Genomic DNA, 25,003 nt, shown 5'->3' with positions numbered 1-25,003 from the left:
AGCTATGAGCAAGGAAGCAATAGAATAAGTGATATTGGGAGAAGAACCAAGTTATTCCTGGGCATGATGGCTCACAACCTTGATATATTTCCTTCAGCACAGCCAGTTGACATCTTGTGTTCTTTATTCATATTTATCTCATGCTTCCAGATGACAATATAAAAGCTAGCCTTGGCTCTTCATTGTCTGGACTACCATCTTCACAGTCACATCAATTTTCCAGAAATCTCCATTTAATTTTTCTAGCTATATTTAATTTTGATTTGACCAAGGATAAATCCTATCCATACAAAATATACAAATGAAAACACCAATACATCATCAATATTTACCTCTTGTAACCGTAATATTGTGAGTTATCTAATGTGTAAATTCAGGTGAAACAAAAGTGTTAAAATGTTTGTGGGGTGTAGGGCAGGAGAACACTTGCAATGGCTGTGCTCATATTCCAGGTGACTGATGAAACGGCATAAGAACTGGCTCTTATAGGAATGAAGAGATGGTTTAGCAGTGAAGAACACACTGCTCTTGCAGAGGAATTGAGTTATTTCTCAGCACCCATATCTCACAGTTTACAACTTCTTGTAATTCCACGTCCAGGGGCTCTTTTCAATCTGGACACATTGGCAATCATGTGGACACACACACTTTTTTAAAAAAGTCATTAGTAAGAAATGGACAACCTACAAATCACAATCTCAGAGAACCTAGACAACAAAGAAGATCCTAAAAGAAATATGTATGGATCTAATTTACATGGATAGTAGAAAAGAAGATAAGATCTCCTGAGTAAATCTGGAGCATGGGGACTATGGGAGAGGGTAGAAAGGGACGGGAGAGGAGAAAAATATATAGCTCAATAAAAACAGTTAAAAAATAAAATTGGTGAAAAACAAAGAAATGGCCATGATGGATAAGTAAAACTAAATAATTGGCACTCTTAAATTCTACATTTAAGAAATCATCATCACAAACTTCATTACAGGTATGGTAGCACACACCTATAATGCTAACATTCAAGGGCAACTCTGGATATGCAGAGAGCTGGAAACCAGCCTGGGTTAAGTAGCTTAACAGAAAATAACCATTTTTTTAAAAACTACAAGAATCATAAACTCTAGTCAATGATTAAAACTACATAGTCATATATAGCTGTTAACTGTATTTTTGTAATATATACATAATGCATTTCATGTGTATACCAAGAAAACGCTTTTGTGAAAAGTCTTGTTTTATTTGCTATTTCAGATGTACATTACAAACACTATCAAAGCCAAAGGCACCAGACTTGCTAAGCCTGTTCTATGCTTGGGATTAATGTGTTTGGCCTTTCTTACTGGACTCAACAGAGTAGCAGAATATCGAAATCATTGGTCTGATGTGATAGCGGGCTTTCTAGTTGGGATATCTATAGCAGTATTTCTGGTAAGTATAATTTTTAAAAATATTTTTTGTTTTTAAAAAACTTGAATATCACTTCTAAGCAAATGCAAGGATGAATCATTGTGATACATTATGTGAAATATATATGTCTATGGTTGTTCATTTCTTTTTTCTTGCATTTATTCTCCTTAAGATTAGGTTTGGGAAAGAATAATAAATAAATTCTGCACTTAAAACACCTTTATCTAAAATGAAGCAGAGCTAAAATCATTCCTCCTCAAATAGCATTTTATATTTTTTATTTATGGGGCAGGGAACACATGTGCCACGGCATGTGTGTGTAGGTCCAAAAGACAAATCGTGAGAGTTAGTTCTCTCCTTCTACCATGTGAGGGCCGAGGGTTAAACTCAGGTCACCAAGTACCTTTATCCACTAAGCTATCTCACCTGTCCCTTCTCAGTTAGTATTGTAGACTGCATTGTTTATATATCCACAAAATTCCTCAGGATAGTTTGCCTCTAGTGAAGGAAAACATCCTCCTGGACCCAAGTGCCTCATGCCTTCTTCAGTCTGGGCACATCATGAGATCCACACCTCCAGTGTTCCCATGGCATAGGACTGTGAGATGCATCACTTCTCCTGGGGGACTGAGATTGGGATGGGAACGCTAGCATCCCCAGTCATGTCTTCCACATAGTGAAGAATGTCAGAGCCTTTTAGTGGAGGGCTACCCATACGCCTGCTAAAGCATATACTTGAATGAATCTATAATTTTGTTCGATTAAAGTTTTCAGCCTGAGTTGAAAATCATCAGCCCGTTACTTGTGGAGACTTTTACCGTCCTACTTAGGTGACCCCGTGCACAGTTTATAAATCAAAGGCCCTTTTACAGGGACACCTTAGAACTTCAGAAACACTTCCATTTCAATTCAGTTGGATTCATTCTCACAATGCTTGCTTCTTCCTTCCTCAGCCTCCTTTGTCCAGTTAATAATCAGTGGGCAATAAAAAACATGTGTGAGGTTTGAGTACAAATTACATGCCTGGAATTTGAAATGAAATGTTTCTTCTAAAACCTCCTGTAGGAAATTAATGGGCATGATCTCATGTCTGCTCAACATCCTGAGCTTCGTCCCCCCCACCCTTCGTTTCCTCTTGTGATGCCATTCACTGTGAGTCTCAAGGTCATTGGAGGACTCTGGATGAAAGGTTTTGGTTTTTTTTTTTTCAAATCTGTGATGTGTTCGTCAGTCAGCATGTCCCTCCCTATCATAGACTGAGTGTGCAGGTACAGTCAGTGGAAGAGAAAGAGATACTAAATAACCTGATGGACCCCAGTCAGCATTTGCCTTTTCTGGAAAAATTCTGGCAGCTCATGGATTCTGATTGGCTAGAGATTGAGGTGATGTGAATAGCTGAGATTCAGTTGCTTGGTTACAGGTGTGCTCCTAGATAAGCTACAGATTGCTTACTGTTGAGTCTTGCAGACTCTTTTGGCTAAATTTCATCATCCAAATATAGCAACAGACAGGCTGAAGTTACCCTTTAATACCCCGTCTCTTTGAAGTCGCTTGATGCCTCATGAAACTCAGGGCCAAACTCTCCTTGCTTTCACTCATCACAGTTGAGACTGGTTAACATTTAAAAGAAACAAAACAAAACAGAGAAGTGATGGAAATTATGATGCCACCGAAATCAGCTCCCTAGGTGTAGATTATCTTCCTTGGCGCCTCATCAGCCTCCTACTGTTTTTCCCCTGGCCATTGCAATCCTCCTACCCTTCCAGAGAGCTGTTTACTCCTCCCACCTATCTCCTAACCAATGAGAGCCAAGCAGCTTCTTTTTATTTAACCAATGACCTTCCTCCATCAATATCCCTAACTGAGAACTAGATAAATGAAGAGCTAGCCTGTACATCTCCCTGAGCTCAAGCCACTCTATTGTGCATATTCAATCCAAGAATGTATATTACACACTTTCTGAAATCACTCTTTAAATATTATTACACATGAGAAAAATGACTCCATGAAAAGGTCACACCAAAACGGTGCTTCAATCATGTAACTAAAGATGAATCATGTTCTCATTAATGATCACTTATGAATGTGAGTGCCTATAGGCGACAACTGGTAAGCCAAGGAAGCTCATGGGAGTATGGCTTGATTCCACCATGAGCTAGAGTTTTGTTTGGGGATTAGCCTAGTCCCTTAAATTTCCCTTCCCCGTCTTCCACCGTAAAATAAAATGCTGCCAAGTCCCTACTTCAATACAAGTGCTGACCTTGGTGATGTGAAGAAATATTTGAGAACAAAACGAGAGACATCTCAGATATTAAATATGTTACAATCAAATAAGAAAACAGACATTACACTTTATAGAGGATTACATACAATTTATTGATAGGTACTGGAAATATTAACTTTATTGGGGTGACAGACCTGTCAGGAAGAAGTGATATATTGGCCGGGCGGTGGTAGCGCACGCCTTTAATCCGAGCACTTGGGAGGCAAAGGCAGGCGGATCTCTGTGAGTTCGAGACCAGCCTGGTCTACAAGAGCTAGTTCCAGGACAGGCTCCAAAGCCACAGAGAAACCCCGTCTCAAGAAAGCAAAAAAAAAAAAAAAGTGATATATCAACTGGAGGAGGTTAGAAAGAGGATAAATCTGGATTCTGCACAAGGAATAAGAACAAAACATGGGCCACATAGACAACATGAAAGCCTGTATAAGGACAGTAGGCATGGAGCTCTTCCTATACCACAGGCCCAGGAAGCAGCTTATGAATGAGAAAGCACAGCTTCCTGGAATGATACTAGTCTCCCATCATAAAGGTTAGAGGCATGGAAAAGTTTTGTGTGCCAAAAGAATAATGTGGACTTTTGTTTAAAATGTAGGGGAGTTAGTATGCTCTGCCTTCAAAAGAGTAGAAATCGAATGGACTTGTTTGAGTCCAAGTTTCTTTATGTACTCAATTGTCCCATCAAGTACTTTATTGAACCTTTCTGTGCTCCTGTATCCTTCTGTATATGAGAACAATCACAACCTCCCAGAAGGCTCATTCTTGAACTTACAGAAGGTCAAACAAAGTAGTACATGCTTAGTGAACGGCCACGGGAATGAGTAAAGCACAGTTCCATAAGTGGTAGTTTGCTTCCGCTCACTAGCTTTTGCCATTTGAGATCTGTGCTTTAAAAATATGCTCTAGCATAACACTGCAGGTGAAGATGGAGGAGACGTGTTATGAAGAACCAGGGAAATCAGAGTCTAAACTGAACCATAGAGACACAGAAAGAAGAGACAATCTTTGGAAGGGAAAGGGAAGAAAGAGAGCCTGAGGGAACACAAGATGATGTGGATGAGGGACAGGAAACAACTCAAGATGACTCTCAGATTCCTTATTTGGATAATTCAGTAGGGCATTTATTTTGAATTTTGTGCAGCCACTCCAACTCTGGCTTGCAAATGTCCTGCAATTATCTTGCAGGGTTTTAGGATTCTAAAATAAGTCCAAAATAAAATTAAATCAGTCTACTCCAAGTTGCTGTCTTGTTCTAAAGACACCTCCGCTCACCACCCTTTATCTACACCTAGCATTTACCTCTGACTCATTCTCCCAGTTCATCCCCAACAAGCAGTGACTCATCTACTTCAAGTTCATTTCCACTTCCCAATTATTCCTTCTGTGTCTTATATCAGTCCTTCTAACCAGAACTGTGGGCTTCCTATCCCATGTACTCCTACAGATATCCCCCACACCATCACCTTGCTGGCTTGGCCTATATTGCAATTATTGCAATAATGCATTGTCAATAACAAGGGAAAACAAACCTTCCCGGATGCCTCAACTCCAGTCATTCTACTGCACTTCCAGGGTCAACGATGTTCCAATTGCTTATTTCCTAGTGAAAAGTATCCTGCACTTTTCTCTGTGTACATGAATCCAGCTCATGAAATCACAATCAGCCTCCTTCCTTTATCAAAAACAAACCTGCCCTTCCTACACATTTGTTCTGGGGGAATGCCCCTTCTTTTTCTGTATTTCAGTTGCAAATGAGAAGCAGGGATATCTGAGTCCTGCCACTGCATGCATGTGACCCCGCACACATCAATCACAGCTCACTATTCATCATATAGTGAAACCTTCCCCAAGCCATGTTCAGAACATCTTCTCTCCTTAGTCCTTTCTTGTGTTTCTCACTAACACATTGCAACTCCTAGACACCGCATTTCATATTTCTCTTGCAAATAAGCCATTGTGGAGAAATATTTCGGTTCATTTTGTTCACTGCTTATCTTTTCATGTATCTGGAATATGGTCTTGTATATGGGCAGCATGAAAGAATAACTGTTTAATTTGTTACCCTGAGCTCTTTAAAAGACGCAATGAATTTCCACATGTAGTAAGCATGGCCTTATTTCACTGCTTATCATGCCCAGCTCTTACACAGATATTCCAGTCTTCTACATTGCTAAGATTTGACTCAGACACATCCCACGTTTTCTAGGCTGTACCTGTTATTACCTTCTTCTCATCTCCCCCTTGTCTTCTATATGTATCAGTCTGTACTGTTAGAATCCTACAAGGAATTGTGTTGTGTCCTAAACCTGTCTGCACCCCTGTACATTTTGCTTAAGGGTAAAGAGTAGAATCATCACACTTAGCAAAATACAAAACTAATTCTTGAGCAGCAGGTGCTGATTATTATTGTTACAAAAAATGGATGACTTACAAACCTCACCTCTCCCAAACATGATAGATGGAATTGGTAAGCGGAAGTGTTCAGCTTTGTTGATCCCAATAATAGCTTGTCATGTGATCTTATGTATGAGTAACAATCACTGCAGCATTTTATTGAGATGTATCACCCTCACTTTACAGATTAAAAACAGATAACCAAATTAGGAGCTAGCACTGTTTGACTCCACAAGGTACATAACGTAATAATTATGGGAAGAAAAAAGTGAATACATAAAAATTTATTATTAACACAACTTAGAGAAACCAAAAATATGTGTGGTGGTAGTTAATTAGTGTAATCTTTTTAGGAGAATATAAACTTAAATGACTGGAAGCCATTGATATAAAACATAGTGCTTGAAAGGAAATTAACTTTTTTGTTGTTTTTTGGGGCAGGGTTTCTTTGTAGCTTTGGGACCTGTTCCTGGAACTAGCTCCTGTAGACCAGGCTGGCCTTGAATTCACAGTGATCTGCCTGGCTCCCAAGTACTGGTACTAAAGGGGTACACCACCACCTCCTGGCAGAAATTAATTTTTAATTAAAGATAATAGACCATACAATTTGACAATCTTTGGCCAGAATGCATGTGCATTCATTAGTGTGGTCATTCATGAATGATGCCACTCACTGTGACAGGTGGGGTACAAAGGCAGCAAACTTCAGATGGGACTCCCAATTTGTGTCTTAGAAGAGACATGAGTCAACATACTTCCTTACCCACTGTGAAATTTCATACTGAGTCTACTGCTCTGACAGACAGACTCAGAGTTCTGTATGAGCATAGGAAAGCAGACACTCTGAAACACAGTGAGCTTGCCAAACTAAGGGCTCAGGGGAGACATCAATGGCAAAGCGAGAAGCACTTGTTGCACATATGTGAGGACTTCCAGAACCCATGAAAATGCTTGGAGAGCAATATGCATGTCTGTAGTCCTAGTACATGGAATGCTGAGAAAAAACACCTTTTGGACAGGCTGTGTAGATAGACTAGTGGGTATAGTGAATTCTGAGTTGAAGTAAGAGATCTCGCCTGAATATATGTGAGGAGAGTGATTTCTGGAAGTGTGTGTGCTATGATATGGACATGAAACTCTTTGTTTCATTGAAGTTTTTACCTAAAATTATCAGATCTATTCTTTGTGTGTTAGAAAAATGCTCATTTATCAAATATCAGCCTTCAGAAAAAATTTGACCTCCTGCCTCTTTTAGTAAAGGAAGTTTATCAGACTGTCAACATGTCTTTTCTCGTTTGAACAAATGGAATTGCTGCTTTCCCTTCAAAAGGGAAGAGTTGAGTAGTTGCCATTGACTATGAGCCTACAACATCAAAAATATTTGCTACGTTATTTAATATCTCTCCTTTCTAGGGAAAATATTCTGACTCTATTTCTTGAGCAATCAATTTCTTTTAGTCTTTTGTGGGATCATGAAAATGACAACTTCATAAGAGAAAAAGCATACTGAATAACAACCTTCAAGCCCCTATTTAAAGATAAATACCACAAATCTGTGGTATTGCACTTTTGGGGTCTGATATTGTTAACCTATAGCTCTTCTAGACATAGTAAGGTTTTTTTTAAAAAAAGTAAATTACAGCTTGAAAAGAAATAATTTGTGATATAAAGTATTATAGTTTATGTTATTATTTCACACATTTGTATATTTTATTCAAGAATGGATAACCCAAGATTTAATTGGTATTTAGAATTACTTGGCAATAATGTAGGTGAAGAGATGGCTCAGTGGTAAGAGCACTGGCTGTTCTTACAGAGGACCTGTGCTTTATTCCCAGCACCCATATGTTGGCTCACAACCTCCTGCAGCTCTAGTTTCAGGCCATCTGACCTCTTCTGACCTCCTTTGGCAATAAACATGTATATGACACACATCCATGTATGCAAGCAACATACTAATACACATAAAATAGAATAAATCTTTAAATAATTTTAGAAACACAGTGAATATTAATTAATAGGTTTAACAAAAAAATCTTCCAATGATGAATTTATGAAAATAAATTTAAACATATCATTATAGAGATAGCATTTGCGTAATCTAGAATGAGTATCAGGTTGGAACTACAATTAAGTCATATTTATTCTAGAATATAGATCCCAGGTAAAAAAGAACACATTACCCAGTGGTTAATATAAAGTCAACATAAAAATAATTTTCCTGTGTGACTTAAATTATTATTCCTTAAATATGATTCACCTGATGCAGAAACTTCTGGAATGCATTTAAAAGTTCTGTCTTCTATACCCTATTTTTCACCCACTACATCTGAAACTTTAGGAGATGCATTAGGAATGTATACTTTTAGCATTGCAAGTACTTAATTTTCATGCATGCTTTGATTCACATTCTTTCATGTCTAGAATAGAATCAGTTAAAATGAGGGTCAGTTTCCTTTATGTGAAGGGTCTTCTGTTTCAATAGTCGCTCTGGTAAGCTATTGTTCAAATCTTACATATATATGAGATACAGTAGACAATAAACCAGTATAATTAAATTGATATTGTTAAATTAGAGAGTGCCAACTGTCAAGGATTAGTGTGAATGTAATAATCTTGACGCAGTAAGAAATAATAAGCATGAAAATTAAGTTGGAGATTAGTCACATTACGGAGAGGTTAGCTTGCTATTAATTTTTCATAAGGTTATCGTGTTAATTTTGGATTGGATTGAATAGTGTCTATACATGAATGAACATTTTGGAAAAGCAGAATTGTCATGATTCATTCTGATACATATTCATCGGTAAATTTTCTCGAACCTATCTGAATTGGAATAACTATTGAAATTTATTCATGGTAAATCTGGATGTAAAGTTTTATTCATATAACATTTAGGTACTTTTAAATCTTGGTTGCTATAAGGAGTGTTATCAAACTCCTCAGAAGGTTGATAGTTGCAGGATGCATGACTTACTTAACGGCAATTGTTTCCTGAAATTTTAGGTTGTGTGCGTGGTAAATAATTTCAAAGGAAGACAACCAGAAAATGGGCACATGCACAGGGACAGTGTGGCCCGGATGCCGATGATCAACATTCCTCGAGTAGAAAGCCCTTTGGAAAAAGTAGCATCTGTGCAGGTGACTCATGACTTCCATTCTAGACCACATTCAACAGTTATTTCTGCTTGTGCATTCAGAAAGTTTACAGCTACTATTCTGACTACTTAACCTCAGAATCTAAGGTGTCATTTAGCAAGCATTTATCACTGGAAAGATCATCTTAGAAAATGCATACTTCATTTAAGGTACCCATGGATATCCCTCATGCTTGGTGACTATGCATAGAACTCATTCAGCACTTTGCTAGAGTCTAAGAAATACTGTTCAGGGCCTCACATGTAGGCAGATATTTATTTTCAAAAATATCCCTTTTTTATAAAGTATACTTTATTTATCCCATGTTCTCTATCAATAGGAAAGTGCTTCAAAAACTGTCATCACACAGTGCATGGGAGACATGTACTGAACCTCAGTGCACAAGGCTCAGGCAGCTCGCCAGCTCCTGCTGTGCTTCCTTGATGGAAGAGGTACTGAGGGTTAGGATGGGCTGAGTCTGTGCACAGACATTGTTTGAAACAGCAGGTCCAGGTCTCAGTGGGTGTCCCTGGGAGCAAGAAGTCAAGTACTTTCTAAAAATTCTTCTTGCAACTTCTGTAAACCAGATAGGGTATGTTTCCTAAATGCTGCTGTGGTTCCTTGCGATTGTAATTAGTTAAATGATTACTCAAGGGCTAGCTCACAGCTTCTTTCCAGCCTCAGGCTCACATATTTTAATAAGTTCTTTTTAGTTTAAATTAAAATATAATTACATCATTTCTCTCCTTTCCTTTCTTCAGCTATTCTCATGTACTTCCTCCTTGTTTTTTCTCAAATTCATGTCTATTTATGCTTTGTTCTCATTTGTACCGCTCTCCTGCTGCTCTCTCCTTCCAGCCCATCAACTCTTTACCTCCTTTCCCTCAGACAATGTCCCACTCTGCCTTATCACGTGTAGAATAAGCCATCAGATACTCTTTATTATAACAAAAGCAAATGCTTTATTTTTGAATGAGTAGAAGTCAATGTGTAGGGTAGGGTGAGTTCTTAGTACACTTTAAGGCTCATGGGGTCAGTAGGACACTGTTAAGCATGTGTCACAGTGTAGCCCAGGTACCAACGTAGTTTGTTCTATTTATGGAAAGTATTCAAGTATTCACCTGTGTGTCGTATCCATTCGTCAGTCTCCCATGTCTACACTTTCTAGGACCCACATTACATCTCCCTCTCAATTTATGTCCTCCTTTTACAATTCCTTTAGAAAAGCCTGCTACGTCCAATTAGTGCTTCCCATATGCCTCATGGGTTTGGAATCATCAACGAGACATGCCTAATGTATTAGTGACCAATCCATAAAGAAAAGTGATTCTTTCTCCCTCTGCATCAATTAACTATCAATGCTCTTCAGGTAGGAATGGGGCCCAAGGAGCTCTTCCCCACCTAGTGCTAGAAGTTTTAACTGGCTTGACGTGTGCAGGTTAGCACAGCTGCCTAGAATTCACTGAAAAAGCAGCAACATCACGTGGGGCCAGGACAGCAAGGCGCAGCCTTTCTCCTCTTCCTCCGGCTCTTAGGTTTTTTTCCACTCCATCTTCCATGATGTTCCCTGAGACATATGCAGGAAAGAGCTGATGCAGAGGTCCTGCCCGTGGCTGAGCACTCATGATCGTTCATTCTGACATAATGAGTCTCTGGATTAACTAATTGCCACTACAATAGAAAGCATCTGTAAGCAAGGTGAGAAGCAGCACAGGTTGACTACTGTAGCGATAAACATTTAGAAGACAATTTGACAACATGGCCATTTGAAAAAACAGCTTTATAGGTGCTCCGCTAGGTCCAATGAATTCCCTAAACATGGGATTTGATTATGCTGAGTACCTGGAATGAATTTCCTCCTTCCAAGCAGGCCTCAAGCCCACATACACAGTGAAATATTATTCAACTATAAAGAAATATAAACTCACTGACTATGCAGAAAAATTATAGAAATGGAAAAATAAAAGTACAGAGTAAGGTGACTCAGGCCCCTAAAAATGAAAACCATATCTTTTTTGTATGTGGATTCTTAGCTTCAATTTATTTTAAACCTGGAGTATATGTGGAATCCAGGAAACTAGAAACAAGTCAGAAAAAGAATGACTTTGGGAAGCAGAAATTTTTAGAATATAGCTGAAATGAAAGTAAAGAGGGGCAATGCTGAGAAAGAAGGGTTCTAGTGGGTAGTGGAGCAGTGAGAATGGAGAAATGAGGGACTAGGGGAAGGCTGAACCAAAATGAAATGTACGTGATCTTGCAAAACCAGGAAAACATTTAGTAAGAGCTGATAGTATAATATGTATTATGAAAGAAGAGCGTACTGTGAGCTAAAGATTTATGTGGAGATGGGTCCAGGACACGGGAGAAAAGGAAGACCAGAAGGTGAATTAAGCAAAATTAAGGATGTACAGAAAAAGCTTATGAAATCTTACTAGTTTGTAAATAAGTAAAATACTAATTTTCTAGAACTAAGGTGAGTTTGAAAAGCAAGAAGAGTGCTGGGATTAAAGGCATGTACCACCACAGCCCAGCTTGGAAACTGGTTTATAAGATTCCAATGTGAGACTTCCTTAAGTTAGTCACAGAATATTTGGAACACTGCATGACACCTGTGAAACTCAACAAGGCGTTATTATTATTATTATAGTATTAAAATACAACAGGAACAGGTACATCAAAATACAAAAAGATCTATTGTAAAGTATTTTAAAAATAAATTTTGGTGGGGTTAGGGTACTTGAAACTGGGTCTTATGTAAGCCAAGTTGGTCTCAAATTTTCCATATAGCCTAGGACAACCTTGAAATTCTTATTCTTCTGCCTTCACCTAAGTTCTAGTATTGTAGGTGTTTTGACTTGACTCAAAAGAAATATTATGTATATAAAATCTTGTATATGTGCAAAGTGAAGACTGTTATCCAAAATAACACCAAGATATTCACCTCTACTATCTGTAGAGGAGTATGGGTATGGTGAGGTGAGGGGGAGAGAGAGGGACAGAGAGAGACAGAAACAGAGAAATGCAGATACACAAAGACACAGAGATACATAGAGACACAGATACAGAGAGAGATGGAGACAGAGAAGAGAGAGGCAGAGGCAGACAGAAAAAAGGGCAGAGACAGTGAGAGAACAAATACAATAGTGCTCAGACCTTAAGAGAAAATGAGACTGTGAAACAAGACATCATGTCCACTCCCAGACCTTCCCTTTTCTTTCTGTTTCCCCTCTTCTTTTTTCTGACTCTAGTTCTCCCCCCCTGCCTTTACTTCCTCTTTCTGTCTATAATCAGATGCTATGCTATGTGCTATTATGAATAAATGCACAACTAAAGATCATTACAGTTTTAAAATATTCCATTTTCTTAAGCTGATTTCTAGAAGGTCGTCAAACCTTCCTCATTAAACCCATTAATTGATAGGTTCAGACTGACCAAAATTCCTTAGCAAAAAAAGAAAATCTTTTCAGGATACTTTACATCCCTCTTCTATTTCCTTTTAAAATGTGCTCTGTCTCTTTTTCTCTGCCAAATTAAACACAGAAATCTTGCTTGTAGCTCCCATATACTCACTTCAGGGTTCAGATTTCCTTGGTCCACCTGCAGTCACTTTAAGTCCTATCAGTACAGAGGCTATGGTTTTTGCATATGCAGGCCTCTTTCCTTTATAGGCTCTCTTAAAGCTTCTACTGCCTCATACCCAGGGAATTAGCTCCCTTTGGATACCACACCTCCCTTTCTCCCAAACTCATTCTGTTTGCTTCCTCCTTCAAGGCTCATTTCCAGCAGAATTGGCAGCATTGTTAGCTTCGGGATGTTTTCAGAAACTCGAAACACTATGAATTTCCCTTGGAAAGCCAAGAATCAAGGATCTGTGTTTTATTCTAGGAAATGATGATGCAACAATTTATAGCTCTACTGTCTTTTGTCTTCTATGTTTAGGAAGAATAAAGAAGGTCTTGATATCATAATAGTTGATTATCAAAGCAAATTACTGCAAAATTTAGGAATTTCTACCAAATACAGCATAAATAAACCCATCTTGAGGGAAATACTTCCCCACTCCAAACTTTGGTCTTGATTCATTCCAAATGAAAGAATTCTTTTTAAATGAAATGGGGATAACCAAACTGAGTGGGTAATTACTTTCATTCAAAACAATAAATATCAGTAAAGCAAGATGGCTATTTGGTTAAGAGCACTGTCTGCTCTTCCAGAAAACCCACGTTCAGCTCTCATTATCCACTTGACAATTCACAGTGGTCTTTAGCTCCAGACAGTCTCCTAAGATAAGATACAATCTTTTTTATTCTTTGGGTACCAGGCATACCTTTGGTATACATACATACAAAAAAAACCCCACTCAAACATATGAATATAAACAAATATTTAAAATTAGCTATGTAGATCAAAAGCAAGAGAAATAATTGCCCTCAAGTACCCTACCAACTTTATGGAGCAGGAATTAAGCTGCACAGAACCATGATATGCAGTGAGTCAACAAACAGCGAATGAAACTGTACAGCAATAAAGTTATCTTCTTGAAAATTCCCATGGTCTGAATCTCCTCACACATTCTATCATTAACTCAGATAGAAGTTGAAGATTCCATAAGGGAAATGTTTAGATTGTTCCTGAATCCTTCTCACACATTTTAAGAAATTTTATACCAAACGGGGGTAATCAGAACATGAATTTAGATCCCTTAGTGTGACACTGTGACAAACACGAGGGACAGTGTGATACCTTTTATTGCCCAGGCAAGGATGGGTAGGAGGGAGATGTAGCAAAGATGATACAGTGAGTAACCTGTTTGGTCCACAAGCATGAGGGGTGCGTTGGGAATCTCTGGAATGCATACAAAAGGCAGGTGCTGTCAAGAGTGTCTGTAACCGGGGTGCTGGAAAAGCAGAAACAGGTAGCCAATTTAATCATTTGGAGATCTTTACTTTCAGGAGGCAACTCTGTCTAAAAATAAGGGATTGAAAATGCCATTGGGTGTTGACCTTTGGCCTCTGCACATGTTAACAAGTGTCTGTACACCCGCACATACAAACGAACACATCTACAACACCCCGCCCCTGTACACACACAATAAGAAATTGGACTACGTTTATTGGCCGTGGTATCTCCTTTCCACAGAACAGGAAATTAAAGCAAACACATGGAATCAAAGATAAACCATAACCTGGATGAATAAAAAGCAGTGAAAGAACACACATGGTGGATTAAAACCGACTCTAGAAATCATAAACAAGGAAGAAAATCCATGCTGAGGAAAGTCAAAACAGGTAGAGTGGAGTAGTACTACAGAGAGAGCTAGAGAGACGTCTCAGCAAGTAAAAGAGAACACTGCTCTTACATTATTAGGCCCAAGTTCTAGGCCCAGCATCAGTGCTAGGAGGCTTAGGCTGCCTGACACACAGCTTCAAGGATCTTACACTTCTGAGTGGCAGGTACATGCCACTCATGGGCACAAACTCGTATATGGATATATACACGTACATATCATCAAAATTAAAAGTATTTTCTTTTTTAAAAAAGATTGACTAGCCGAGCAGTGGTGGTGCACGCCTTTAATCCCAGCACTCGGGAGGCAGAGGCAGGCGGATCTCTGGGAGTTCGAGACCAGCCTGGTCTACAAGAGCTAGTTCCAGGACAGGCTCCAAGACCACAGAGAAACCCTGTCTCGAAAAACCAAAACAAACAAACAAAAAAGATTGACTAAAGGATAAATTGACAAGAAAGAAAGTGACTCAAGAAAATGTACCAAGTAGAGAAGACACTCTACCAAGGCCTGTCTTCTAGAGCACGGCAGCCAGTAGAGCAGTGTCAGTATCAGCTAATCTTCTTCATATCTTAGGGCACACTTTAAGGAAACTTTTCTTTGAATGAATACTTAAAAATTTAATATGTGTTAATCAGACCAAGGTAAAAGTGAAATATGTACTACACACTTGAGGTTCATTGAACACTAATAACACTGAGGAAAGAATCCTACAGATGTGTTAGCAGGCAGTGTTATTCTCAGCCATGAACTACTTCTTCAGGCAGAACATGCTCTCTTCTTCATTTAGTTTGGACTTGGCTATGAGTCTGTGCATAGAATGGACACAGACCTCAGTTGGTCTTGGGAATATCTTCCCACCTGACTTTTCTTGGGAGAAGTCTTTTCCAGCCTAGACTCCAGGACAGGAAAGCACGAGAAGCAGAAAGAAAGTGTTAATTTTCAATGGTTTGAAATTCTGGGCTTGAAGTCCAGTTTCTCTGCACTTCAAACCTGGGGTTTCTTGTTAGTTTCTTACCTAGACAAACATAATTATACACTTCAGTGCTCCCTTTGAGAAATTTCTTTGAAGTCTCAGGGCGTTGTCATGAGTAACCGGCCATCTATTTAAGATTTGATTACATTTCTAAGAAACATATCTTTGTTTCGTGGAGCTGCTGAGTGGTATGTAATGTTCTATAGGACCACTTAAGACAGCTTTTGTAGTGATTAGATGTTGCAGTACTCAGTGGAAGCAAATCAGTTAACACTTTAGGCACCTAAGGTGAGTTTTGAGTATGTATTAAAACTAATTAATAAAAATTTACATGCTATTCCTGTGTATTTTATTTTGCCTTAAAAAGAAAATGGAAACAAATAAAATGCAACAGGCATCTATTCCTGGGCTGTTTTTGTTTATTTGTGTTGATTTTTGTTTCTTTCTTTTTTTGTTCTTTTATGTGTTTGTTAGTTTTTGTTTTTGTTGCTTATTTTAGCTAGACATAGGCAGATTGATATAGATAGGTGTATATATAGGTAGGTAGATAGATGATAGTTAGATAGATGATAATCAGATAGGTAGATAGATAGATGTAGATAGATAGATGATAGGTAGATAAATAGATGATAGATGGATAAATAGATAGATAGATGATAGATAGATAGATAGATAGATAGATAGATAGATAGATAGATAGATAGATAGATGGAGTGAACATGAAGTTAGGTGGATGGTAAATTGAGGAGGATCTGGAAGGAGTTTGTGGAAGGTAAATATGATTAAAATGTATTGTTTGAAAAAAACTTTTAAACAATGAGAAAAAAGAATAATTGCAGCAGCTATTAACATCCTTTGGACTAACTAGACACTGGATACACTGATGTCCTGTGCCATGGTTTCAAATCATTGCTTTTTTTTCTATATGTCTGTGTGTTCAGGATTTATTTTTCTACACAATATATGAATCATATTATTCAAGGTATAAGAATAACAGGCAGGCCTTTTTCCCAGTTATCCAGCAGCCTTCTATAAAAGCATCTTTCTGAGAATTACTTTTGAATGGCATGGGGGTGATGAGTGTAGCTTAGGCAGATATGATTCATTCAGTCATTAGTTAAGGAGGAACTAAGCGATGGTGGAATGCTGGATGAGCAATCTTGTCCCAGCAGCATGTGCATTTGTACTCACAGAAGTGTTCAGAGGTGTCCACCTCATTGCCTCAGTCTGGAGCATCTAAGAACTATGAAAACACTCTGCAGAGGTCACACTTTTTAAATATCTACAATGGCTGGAATAAACAGTAAACCAAGTCCAATGTCCTATGAAACCAAACCTTTAATTTTAATTTATTGTTCTAGGTAAAGAAACAGTCAAAAAGCAAAAGTCAGTAATTTGAACATCTTCTTAAAAATTAAAATGCAGGTCTGAGGTTGTAGTTCAGTAGTCGATTGCCTACTCTGCTTGAGACCCTGAGCTGGATACCAGATATGAAAAACTGAAATAAAAAGAAAAGAAGGTAGGAGAGAGCAATGGAAGGGAGGAGGAGAGAGGGAAGCTGTAAAGAGGAAGAGTGGAAGAAACATAAGAGGAAGGGAGAAAATATTCAGATAAATAAAACAAAAATGAACAAGAAGAACCTATATCTAATCATAATTACTTGAATTCTTTTCCATGTATGCGTGTGTATATGTGGGTACATATGTGTGTGTCTGTGGAGGCCAGAGTCAATCATGGGTCTCTTCCTTAGATGCTCTTTACCTTGTCAATAAGCTGGCCGCCCATTCTTTTATTGATGAGAGTGAAGTGTTCTCTGTGTGGTGCTTTTTTTGTTTGTTTGTTTGTTTGTTTGTTGTTTTTCAAGGCAGGGTTTCTCTGTGTAGCTTTGAAGCCTTTCCTGGAACTCAGCCTGCAGGTCAGGCTGGCCTTGAACTCAAAGCAATCTGACTGCCTCTGCCTCCTGAGTGCTGGGATTAAAGGTGTGTGCCACCATCATCTGGCAAAAGGTGTTCTGTTTTGTGACTGTATCACAGCTTCTTTTCCAGCAGCTGACTAGAAGGCATTTAGGTTGAATGTGATCAAAGGAAATTATGAATGCAGCTGACATAAAATTAATGTACAGATTTTGTATTAACAGTTTTCATTCATAAATTATAGATACACATGCACATGCTCTCTCTCTCTCTCTCTCTCTCTCTCTCTCTCTCTCTCTCTCTCTCTCTCTCTCTCTCACACACACACACACACACACACACACACACACACACACACACACACACCTGGAAAAGGAACTTCCAAAGTGGGCCATCTGGATTTTTATTGACTAGTGCATTTTTTGTGGAAACAGGCAAGATTCTTGGTGCTAATCAGCAACTGGTTATAAAGGAGTTTATTATACACCTGCTCCTTTATCTGCATCCTCATATTCTTCTTTACTGGGGATTGCTGTGTGCTTATGTAACCAATCTAAAGCATTTTTAAAGGTTAGAAAGGAACCAACCAAACAAGATTGTGCTTAGGTTAAATCAGCACGAAAGAAGCATAAGAACAACTTATGGATAAGTTTTAGTTACTAAGAATGTCAGTGTGATTTCTATTAGGATTATAATAAATGAAACTTGAACAAACACTCCATCAAAAGCTGGTAATATATTCCTCAGGCCTTTTGAGTTTCTATTATAGTGACAAAAGACATTATTTTGCAAGCAGACCCAGAGGGCAGTGAGACAGATGTGGTAGACAAAGACAGTGGGGGAAACCCTCCTTCACTTCCTAGCATCACCTCAGAATAGACAGGAGAACCATTTCCCAGCAGGTTAAGTCAGAGCATAGGGATAAGAGGTTTGGGGATGCTGTTAATCATAGTCAGATCATCATGGGGTCCAGGTGAGTGAGAAAAAATTAGGACCTAAAGCTGGTGAGGACGATGTAGGAATTAGTAGTCAAGAAGTGTTCAACATGGTCAAATTGTGCAGTTAGATGAGGGAAGCTAGGAGTTTACATTCCTAAACATGATATATTTCTAGGAACATAGCTGAGAATATGGATGAAATTCGTGGCAGATAGAAAGTGCTGAGTCTTAGGAAGGATTTGAAACTTAGAGGACAAACCATTTGGATACCTACAGCACCAAGGACCATTAGATAGATAGATAGATAGATAGATAGATAGATAGATAGATAGATAGATAGATAGATAGATAGATAAATAGATAGCACTTTGAAAACTGGTAAAGATCTGGGATGAAAGCCCAGGGATTCTGCTGCAATAGGCACTTGCTTAGATCTGGAGATGGGGGCTATGCACATCAAGCTTCCCGGGCAATTGGATATGAAAGTAGAACTTGGCCTCGAAGCAGATGGGTTAGCAGATCTGATGCAGCAGCTCTCAACTCGGGCTGCACACTAGGATCAACAAGAGAGCCTTTCTGTATTCTGGCGGTTGTATGAGGCCTTGGACCAATTAAATCCAAATCTCTGGGGCTGTGCCTGTATTTAGTCAAACTCCAGTATGAAGCCCAGGATGAGCACCAGAGCATCTAAAAATCTGGACTGGGAGCTGCAACTTCTGTGGCTACTCAGGCTCCTAAGCTCATGTAGCTAATGCCTCAACAGAGCCTAGATCCTTTTCCTGTTTAATTAACTTGCTAGAAAAAGCCTCCCACAGATTTCCTAGGCAGAGAGAATTCTCTCAGAAAGTAGCTTTTAGTCCCTTTTAATTGCACAAAAAGGAATTTCTTGAATTAAAAGAAAGCTCTGAATTAATACAAAACTTTGCACTCAAACAAAGTCACTGGAGAGAGAGAGAGAAGTTGTCCAAAAAATTGCTTCTGTCAAATGCAGTTCATATCTGAGCTTTTATTTTTTTTTCTTATTCTGAGTTTCGTTAAACAAAGTAATTGCTTACTTTGAATTTGACCACCAATTCCAGAGCTCCAGGTCTGAATTGCTCTAATAATTTCATCACTAAATTTAAAATGGTTTCTCTTTACTAAATGATCTCACTCCTTTCACAAATCATTAGGAGGGAGACTTCGCATGGCACATTGGTGGGGAGCAGAGGTCACATTCTCCTTTTGGGGTGCCACTTTTGTTATCATAGTTGGACTTTTGGTATCTTCAGAAAGAATCTCTATAACACAGGCTATTCTTGAGCTCACTATGTAGCAACCCCTGCCCTTGAGCTCTGCAGCCTATCTTTTTGCTGGGATTATAGGCACACGCCATCACATCAGGCATTTGCTCTTTGCTCTTCTGTCCATGCTCCCTGTCTCACAAAAGACAATGATGCAATAGGGAAGCAAGTAGCAAAATGAAGCATAGCAGCGTTGTCGATTATGACATGCTATCCACTTCCCTTGGTGAAGGGTAGGCAGCATCCACGTAACAGTGACCTCACTGGTAGTTTTACAGTGGGTCTACGATCCCTTATCCAGAATCCTTAGTGCTAGATGTTTTTCAGTATGCAAAATACTTTGTGTTTTAGAAAATGATGTATTCTGTTGCACAAGTAGCCTGGAGACACTTCCGACTTTGGAATTAAATACTGTTGTTTATGTAACAGAACACAAAATATATATTGTCTTGTGTCATTAGTTACGCTTTTGCCATCAAATGAGTTTGTATTCTTCTTGTAAGAAATATTTGAATTTGAGATTGAATCGGATATTACAGTTCCTAAATTATGGACTTTATAAAAGAACAAATGGTGAATTTTATTTAAAAACTACTGACTAATTATTTTTAATTCTTTTTCTTCCTTTTTTGCTTTAATTCTCAAAATTTTTATTTTTAGCTCATTCCTTTGAATATTATCCACCAAAATAAATGATAGATAAACCACAAATAGAGGGTTGGAATGGGGACAAGAAAGATTATGTATATATCATTTAACATTAATAAAAATCCATCCAAGTACATATATCTGTATTCTGTATATGAGAAAGCTGAATTTTTGATGGTCAAATTGTTTGACAATTTCCCATTATGATGGAGACCACATTTAAACACTTGATATTCAACCTATCTGTCTGCTGCAGAGTCTACTGTGTTGTTCAGCTTCCTCATCAAGAGGGCAAATACCTAAGTCAAAAAATCAGAACACAAATATCCCATTTTATGTTAAAAACTGAAGCTGACTTGACAACATCGTGTTAAGATATGAGGTCTTTTTTTGCCATCTTGAGAAAAAGGGAACTTTACTCATTTCTTTCTATTAAATGATCACACATTTATAAATTATTTGAGAGAGATGTTCACATGGCATGTTAGTGAGGCTCATGGAACACGATAGCATGCTTTTATACCTTATTCAAACTCACAGTGTGTGATCTAACAATAGCAACCTAGACCTCTGAAGCAACAAGTACTTTCACTGAAGCGAAGAAGTTAATATTTAAATCGCATGTAAACCACGTTTTGTATGTGTTCCAAAACCAGTGTATGGAAGATGATCCAGAAGGAAATTCACAGGGGAGGTCCTATAAAGACTGCCTTGCCAGGTTCTTCGGCTGGATAATGGGGATTAGCCACTGCGAACACCTCCAATTAAGGCAATAAACGTATGTGCGCGTCAGCGCACTGGTGGTGGAGCTGTGTTGCGGAGCTAGCGCGAATACAGAGAGCTGTGTCCTTCTGCGCAGGTTCCCAACACTATATCACAGGGATCTTCATCCCCTCCCTTAGCTTGTCTGCGCTTGTCATTACTGCTTCCCTTTTTTCCTCAGTAGAAATGTATCGTTTTTAAAAACTGAAATAGTTTAATATCTTTAAAATTATTCATTTTCTGAAATCTTTTGTTTATGACTACTTTTCAGGAGTGTTCTTTTGTCTTTTTTTTTTTTGTCAGTGGCAGATCTGGTCAAGTAGGAAGCCACGACTAAATTTTCGCGTCATAAATAAATGAGCCTTGACTTACATGCCATTCTGATTATGTTTACACTGCCTAGAGAAGTCCATAGTAAAATGAAGATTTTTCACATAGAATTTGAAGCCTTAAAACTGGACTTAGATTGGCCTGGAGAGACTTCTCAGTGGTGAGGAGCAGTTGTTGCTCTGGGGGAGCCCTAGGTTCCCAGCACCTATGTCTGGAAGCTCTGACAAGTAGAATATCAAAATTGTCTTAAATTTTCTAAATTTCAGGATCTGAAATTACTTTTAAGACACACAGTGATTATTTCCCCAGGGGACCCCTGCACTCAAGGACAAGCCTCAGTATTTTGCCTGCTGGTGTGATGTGAACTTGAAAGAACACTTGCTAATGGATACTTAGCAAATTCTATTCTTCATCTGCCTGGGCTTTAACTCTGTCATGGCCACACCTAAGTCTCTGTCTCTGTAACTCTGAACATATCTGCTATGAAAAGCACTTTGAACGGGCAGTGGTGATGAGAGAACCCTTTTCTAATGTTGCTGTGATATGAGATTGCCATTTATTCTAGACCTTAATATAATTCCACATACTTCAGGATTAATCATAGAATGTCAGTTTTTTGCTACAATATCTCAGCATCTATGGCATCCATATTACGTGCCTGAATCGATTTCAACATTAGCCATTCTAAGAAGTTTATGTCTCTATAATTGATGGCTTTTTTTAAAGCATTTGGAGGCTGTCAATAATTCTGTAGTCCAAAAAAATAAAAAATAAAAACAACAACAAACCCAGATTTTGATGTGGAGCCTGAATTTATGCATCAAAAGTGCAGTGTTTGAGTAGATCTCTGTCAACTAACGAATGCTATTTCAGTCGGAACACTAGCCCACCCCACACTACACCATCTGTCTCACAGGGAGCAATTAGTCTGAAGCTACAGCCTGCACACTGAAGTCCCATGAACAGCGCCACAGAATATTAATGCATCTGGTATTGCCATTTTTATCTACGCAAATTTGAGTGTTAATTTTGAGCAGAGCAGGTATAACATTTTAATCCATTCCGTTAATTAAGAATCCTGAATAAAAGATATGATTAGCTAGCATTACATAACAGTACAGAGAAGTAAGTTTAACAACACTGTGTGTTTTGGCAACATGCATGTGGGCCTCAAGTCTTTATTAAGTTAATATGTGTTATTTGTCCAAAATGCTAAATACTTTATAGAATCAGTTTCCGCAGGACTCTGACTCTGGAATTCCCTTTTCTCTTCCAGAACCACATCACTGCCTTTGCGGAAGTCACATGATATTGAAGCAGATGGTTTTTCCCTGCACTGGACATCATCCCTCTTTACCATCCATTCATAAGAAGGTTTATTTGATTACACGGAAATTTATAAAGTTGTCTGAGACTTTTTATAAATTTAAAACTTAATAGCACCCTCTCTGCTCCACCCCCCTGGTCCCCCACTAGACTGTGAGCTCCTCAAGAGCAGGACCATGGCTTTCTTTCCTGTATCCCCAACACCTACCACCTAGCACAAAGTGTGGGTGTTCAGTACAAACATGATGACAAAAATGAACAAATTTAATTCTTCAATAAAATAGTCGCTTTAGTTTCTCAAAAGAATCTCTGTGGCTATGTGAAAAGAAATCTCCATGTGAGTTATATTTGTATAAAAGAGAAACCCTCTATTTTGGACTCATTAAGCCTTTTTAATTTTTCATATCTCTATTCAACAGTATAGCATATTTAATTTGAAGTTAATTTTGAAAGTCACGGGGGCTTTTTTATTATGCAGCATGACTTTTTTTCCCATTCTAACAGATTTCAGCGTGTGAAATCATTTTACTTTTAGAAAGTATGTCCTATACTAAATTGTTTGCTCATTATATTATTCTGTATTTCACTTAAAATACCATTCATACTACACATTCTAAGACTGGTGCTTCTGCTTTTAAAGGGGAAATTGCCAATTTTTATTGTCACTAAGTAATGTATCATAATTAAAATTATTTATTTGGACTTTTTCTTTGACACTTGTGATTTAATGGTTGAGTTGCAGTTTCTGAAATGCAGCGATATTTGGAATAGATTAAGGCAAACCAGCCATGATACCATATTATTGAGTAACTTTCCATCATTAATAGTGTCTCAAGATTGGCTGTAGTCCAGTCATAAGCTTTCTTACTGATCAAGAATTCAAATAATTTAAGTGGGAACGAACCACATCTTACCATACAATTACGTAGATGCTAGAAATATGATTAATGTATTTTTGTAATTGTCTAATAATTTAGTTAATATGTATTTATATTTACTTTATCATTTGATCCTCACAGTAATCCTGTACAAATATTGAAAGATGGCTTTATTTACACACAAGAAAAATGAAGCCAAGACTGATAACATGCCCAATCCCATACCTCTAATCAAGCAGAGAGAAACAAAGCTGAAATTCAGAATTACCCTGGATTTGCATTTTTCCCCTTAAATATGCCACAACTGCCTCAACATTCATGACATTGAGGCCTTATGAGACCATAAGAGTCCTGATAAACTACCTATGTTAAAAAAATAAAGAAATGCCGAGACAGAGTTACAGAAAGTCTGCAGTATTTTAAATGTTTACCTTATATTAATGAACATAAACACATTTTTCAAACACAGAGCTATCTAGGGTTCTATTCATAATTCCAGTGTCTGGATGTGAGGCTCTTTGTAAAAGGGAAGCCCAAATCCAGTGTCTTCATTCTGTACCTCAGCTGCCATTCAGGAAAGAGGCCAGGGGACCAACTTTACGGTATCCGCGTGGAACTAAAAAGAAAGAATATAAGGAGAATCAAGCAAAGATTCACTTGGCATCTCTAAAGCTAACCCGAGATGCTTTGACTTATATGTGTGGAAACTGATTTTAAAAAAATCTTTCTAGTCTTGAAAAATAGTTGAAAGTAAACAATTAATTTACCCTCTAATCAGCAAATAATTAAAACCAACGACTTGTCCGTTACTTACAAATGGATTTCATTTGTCAAATTTCAATCCTGCAGGAGTCAAAACACTTCCACTAAGAGCCAAATAAAGAAATTCCCTTTTTATAAAAATTGAAATCTCTACAGCAATTCAATTCTTTTGGCAATTTAGAATAAGCTTTTGTGTCTTGACCTTTTAAAGGCATTGTTTTAGAAAGCATTAGAAATGGGCAGTTCGGTTCCGGAATAAAGGATATGAGCATAATACCAAGCAAAGGCCGGGTGGCTAGTTGGGCTTCTACAGTTGTTTAATTCTGGTGGTGCTACAACCACTTTAGAAGGACCCAAGAAAGATGGTTTTCCCCTTGGAAACTATTATATAAAAACGTCAAGGTCAGTGAAGATTTTTTTGCACCTTCCTAAACCTGGTCACTCTAAAAGAGTTATGAATTAAAGAACGAAACAGTATCAGAGTGAAAATCACTCCTACTATTTAAGCATCAAGAAGGTTGTACAATTATGAAATCCAGGAAAAATTAAAGTTGAGTGAGAATAAATCAAACCCAGCAAAGACTACTTAACCATGATGCTATTACTGAGAATAATGGAAAACATATTTGAGAAAAATGTTAAAACCATGACAACAGCTGGTGTTCGGTGTTGCAGCATTTGCTGAGCAT

At 38.1% G+C, this 25,003-nt stretch overlaps 1 protein-coding gene across 2 annotated transcripts in view; it reads left to right on the top strand.

Moving 5' to 3' along the window:
- The window catches only part of Plppr5 (phospholipid phosphatase related 5), a 106,181-nt gene extending 82,805 nt beyond the window's left edge, over positions 1–23,376 (top strand). Inside the window, exons 4-6 of one of the 2 annotated variants that reach the window (XM_075981506.1) lie at positions 1,249–1,425; positions 9,083–9,217; positions 22,625–23,376. In XM_075981506.1, the coding sequence (XP_075837621.1) occupies positions 1,249–1,425; positions 9,083–9,217; positions 22,625–22,657 (345 nt within the window). In that variant the 3' untranslated portion in view covers positions 22,658–23,376. The remainder of the gene's footprint in view (positions 1–1,248; positions 1,426–9,082; positions 9,218–22,624) is intronic. The other variant, XM_075981507.1, reaches the window with a different exon arrangement.
- Positions 23,377–25,003: the final 1,627 nt, after the last annotated feature.

Source organism: Microtus pennsylvanicus, chromosome 7 (assembly GCF_037038515.1).
Source record: "Microtus pennsylvanicus isolate mMicPen1 chromosome 7, mMicPen1.hap1, whole genome shotgun sequence".
In the NCBI taxonomy this organism is placed as follows: domain Eukaryota; kingdom Metazoa; phylum Chordata; class Mammalia; order Rodentia; family Cricetidae; genus Microtus; species Microtus pennsylvanicus.
This window is presented reverse-complemented; position numbering and strand designations above follow the sequence as displayed.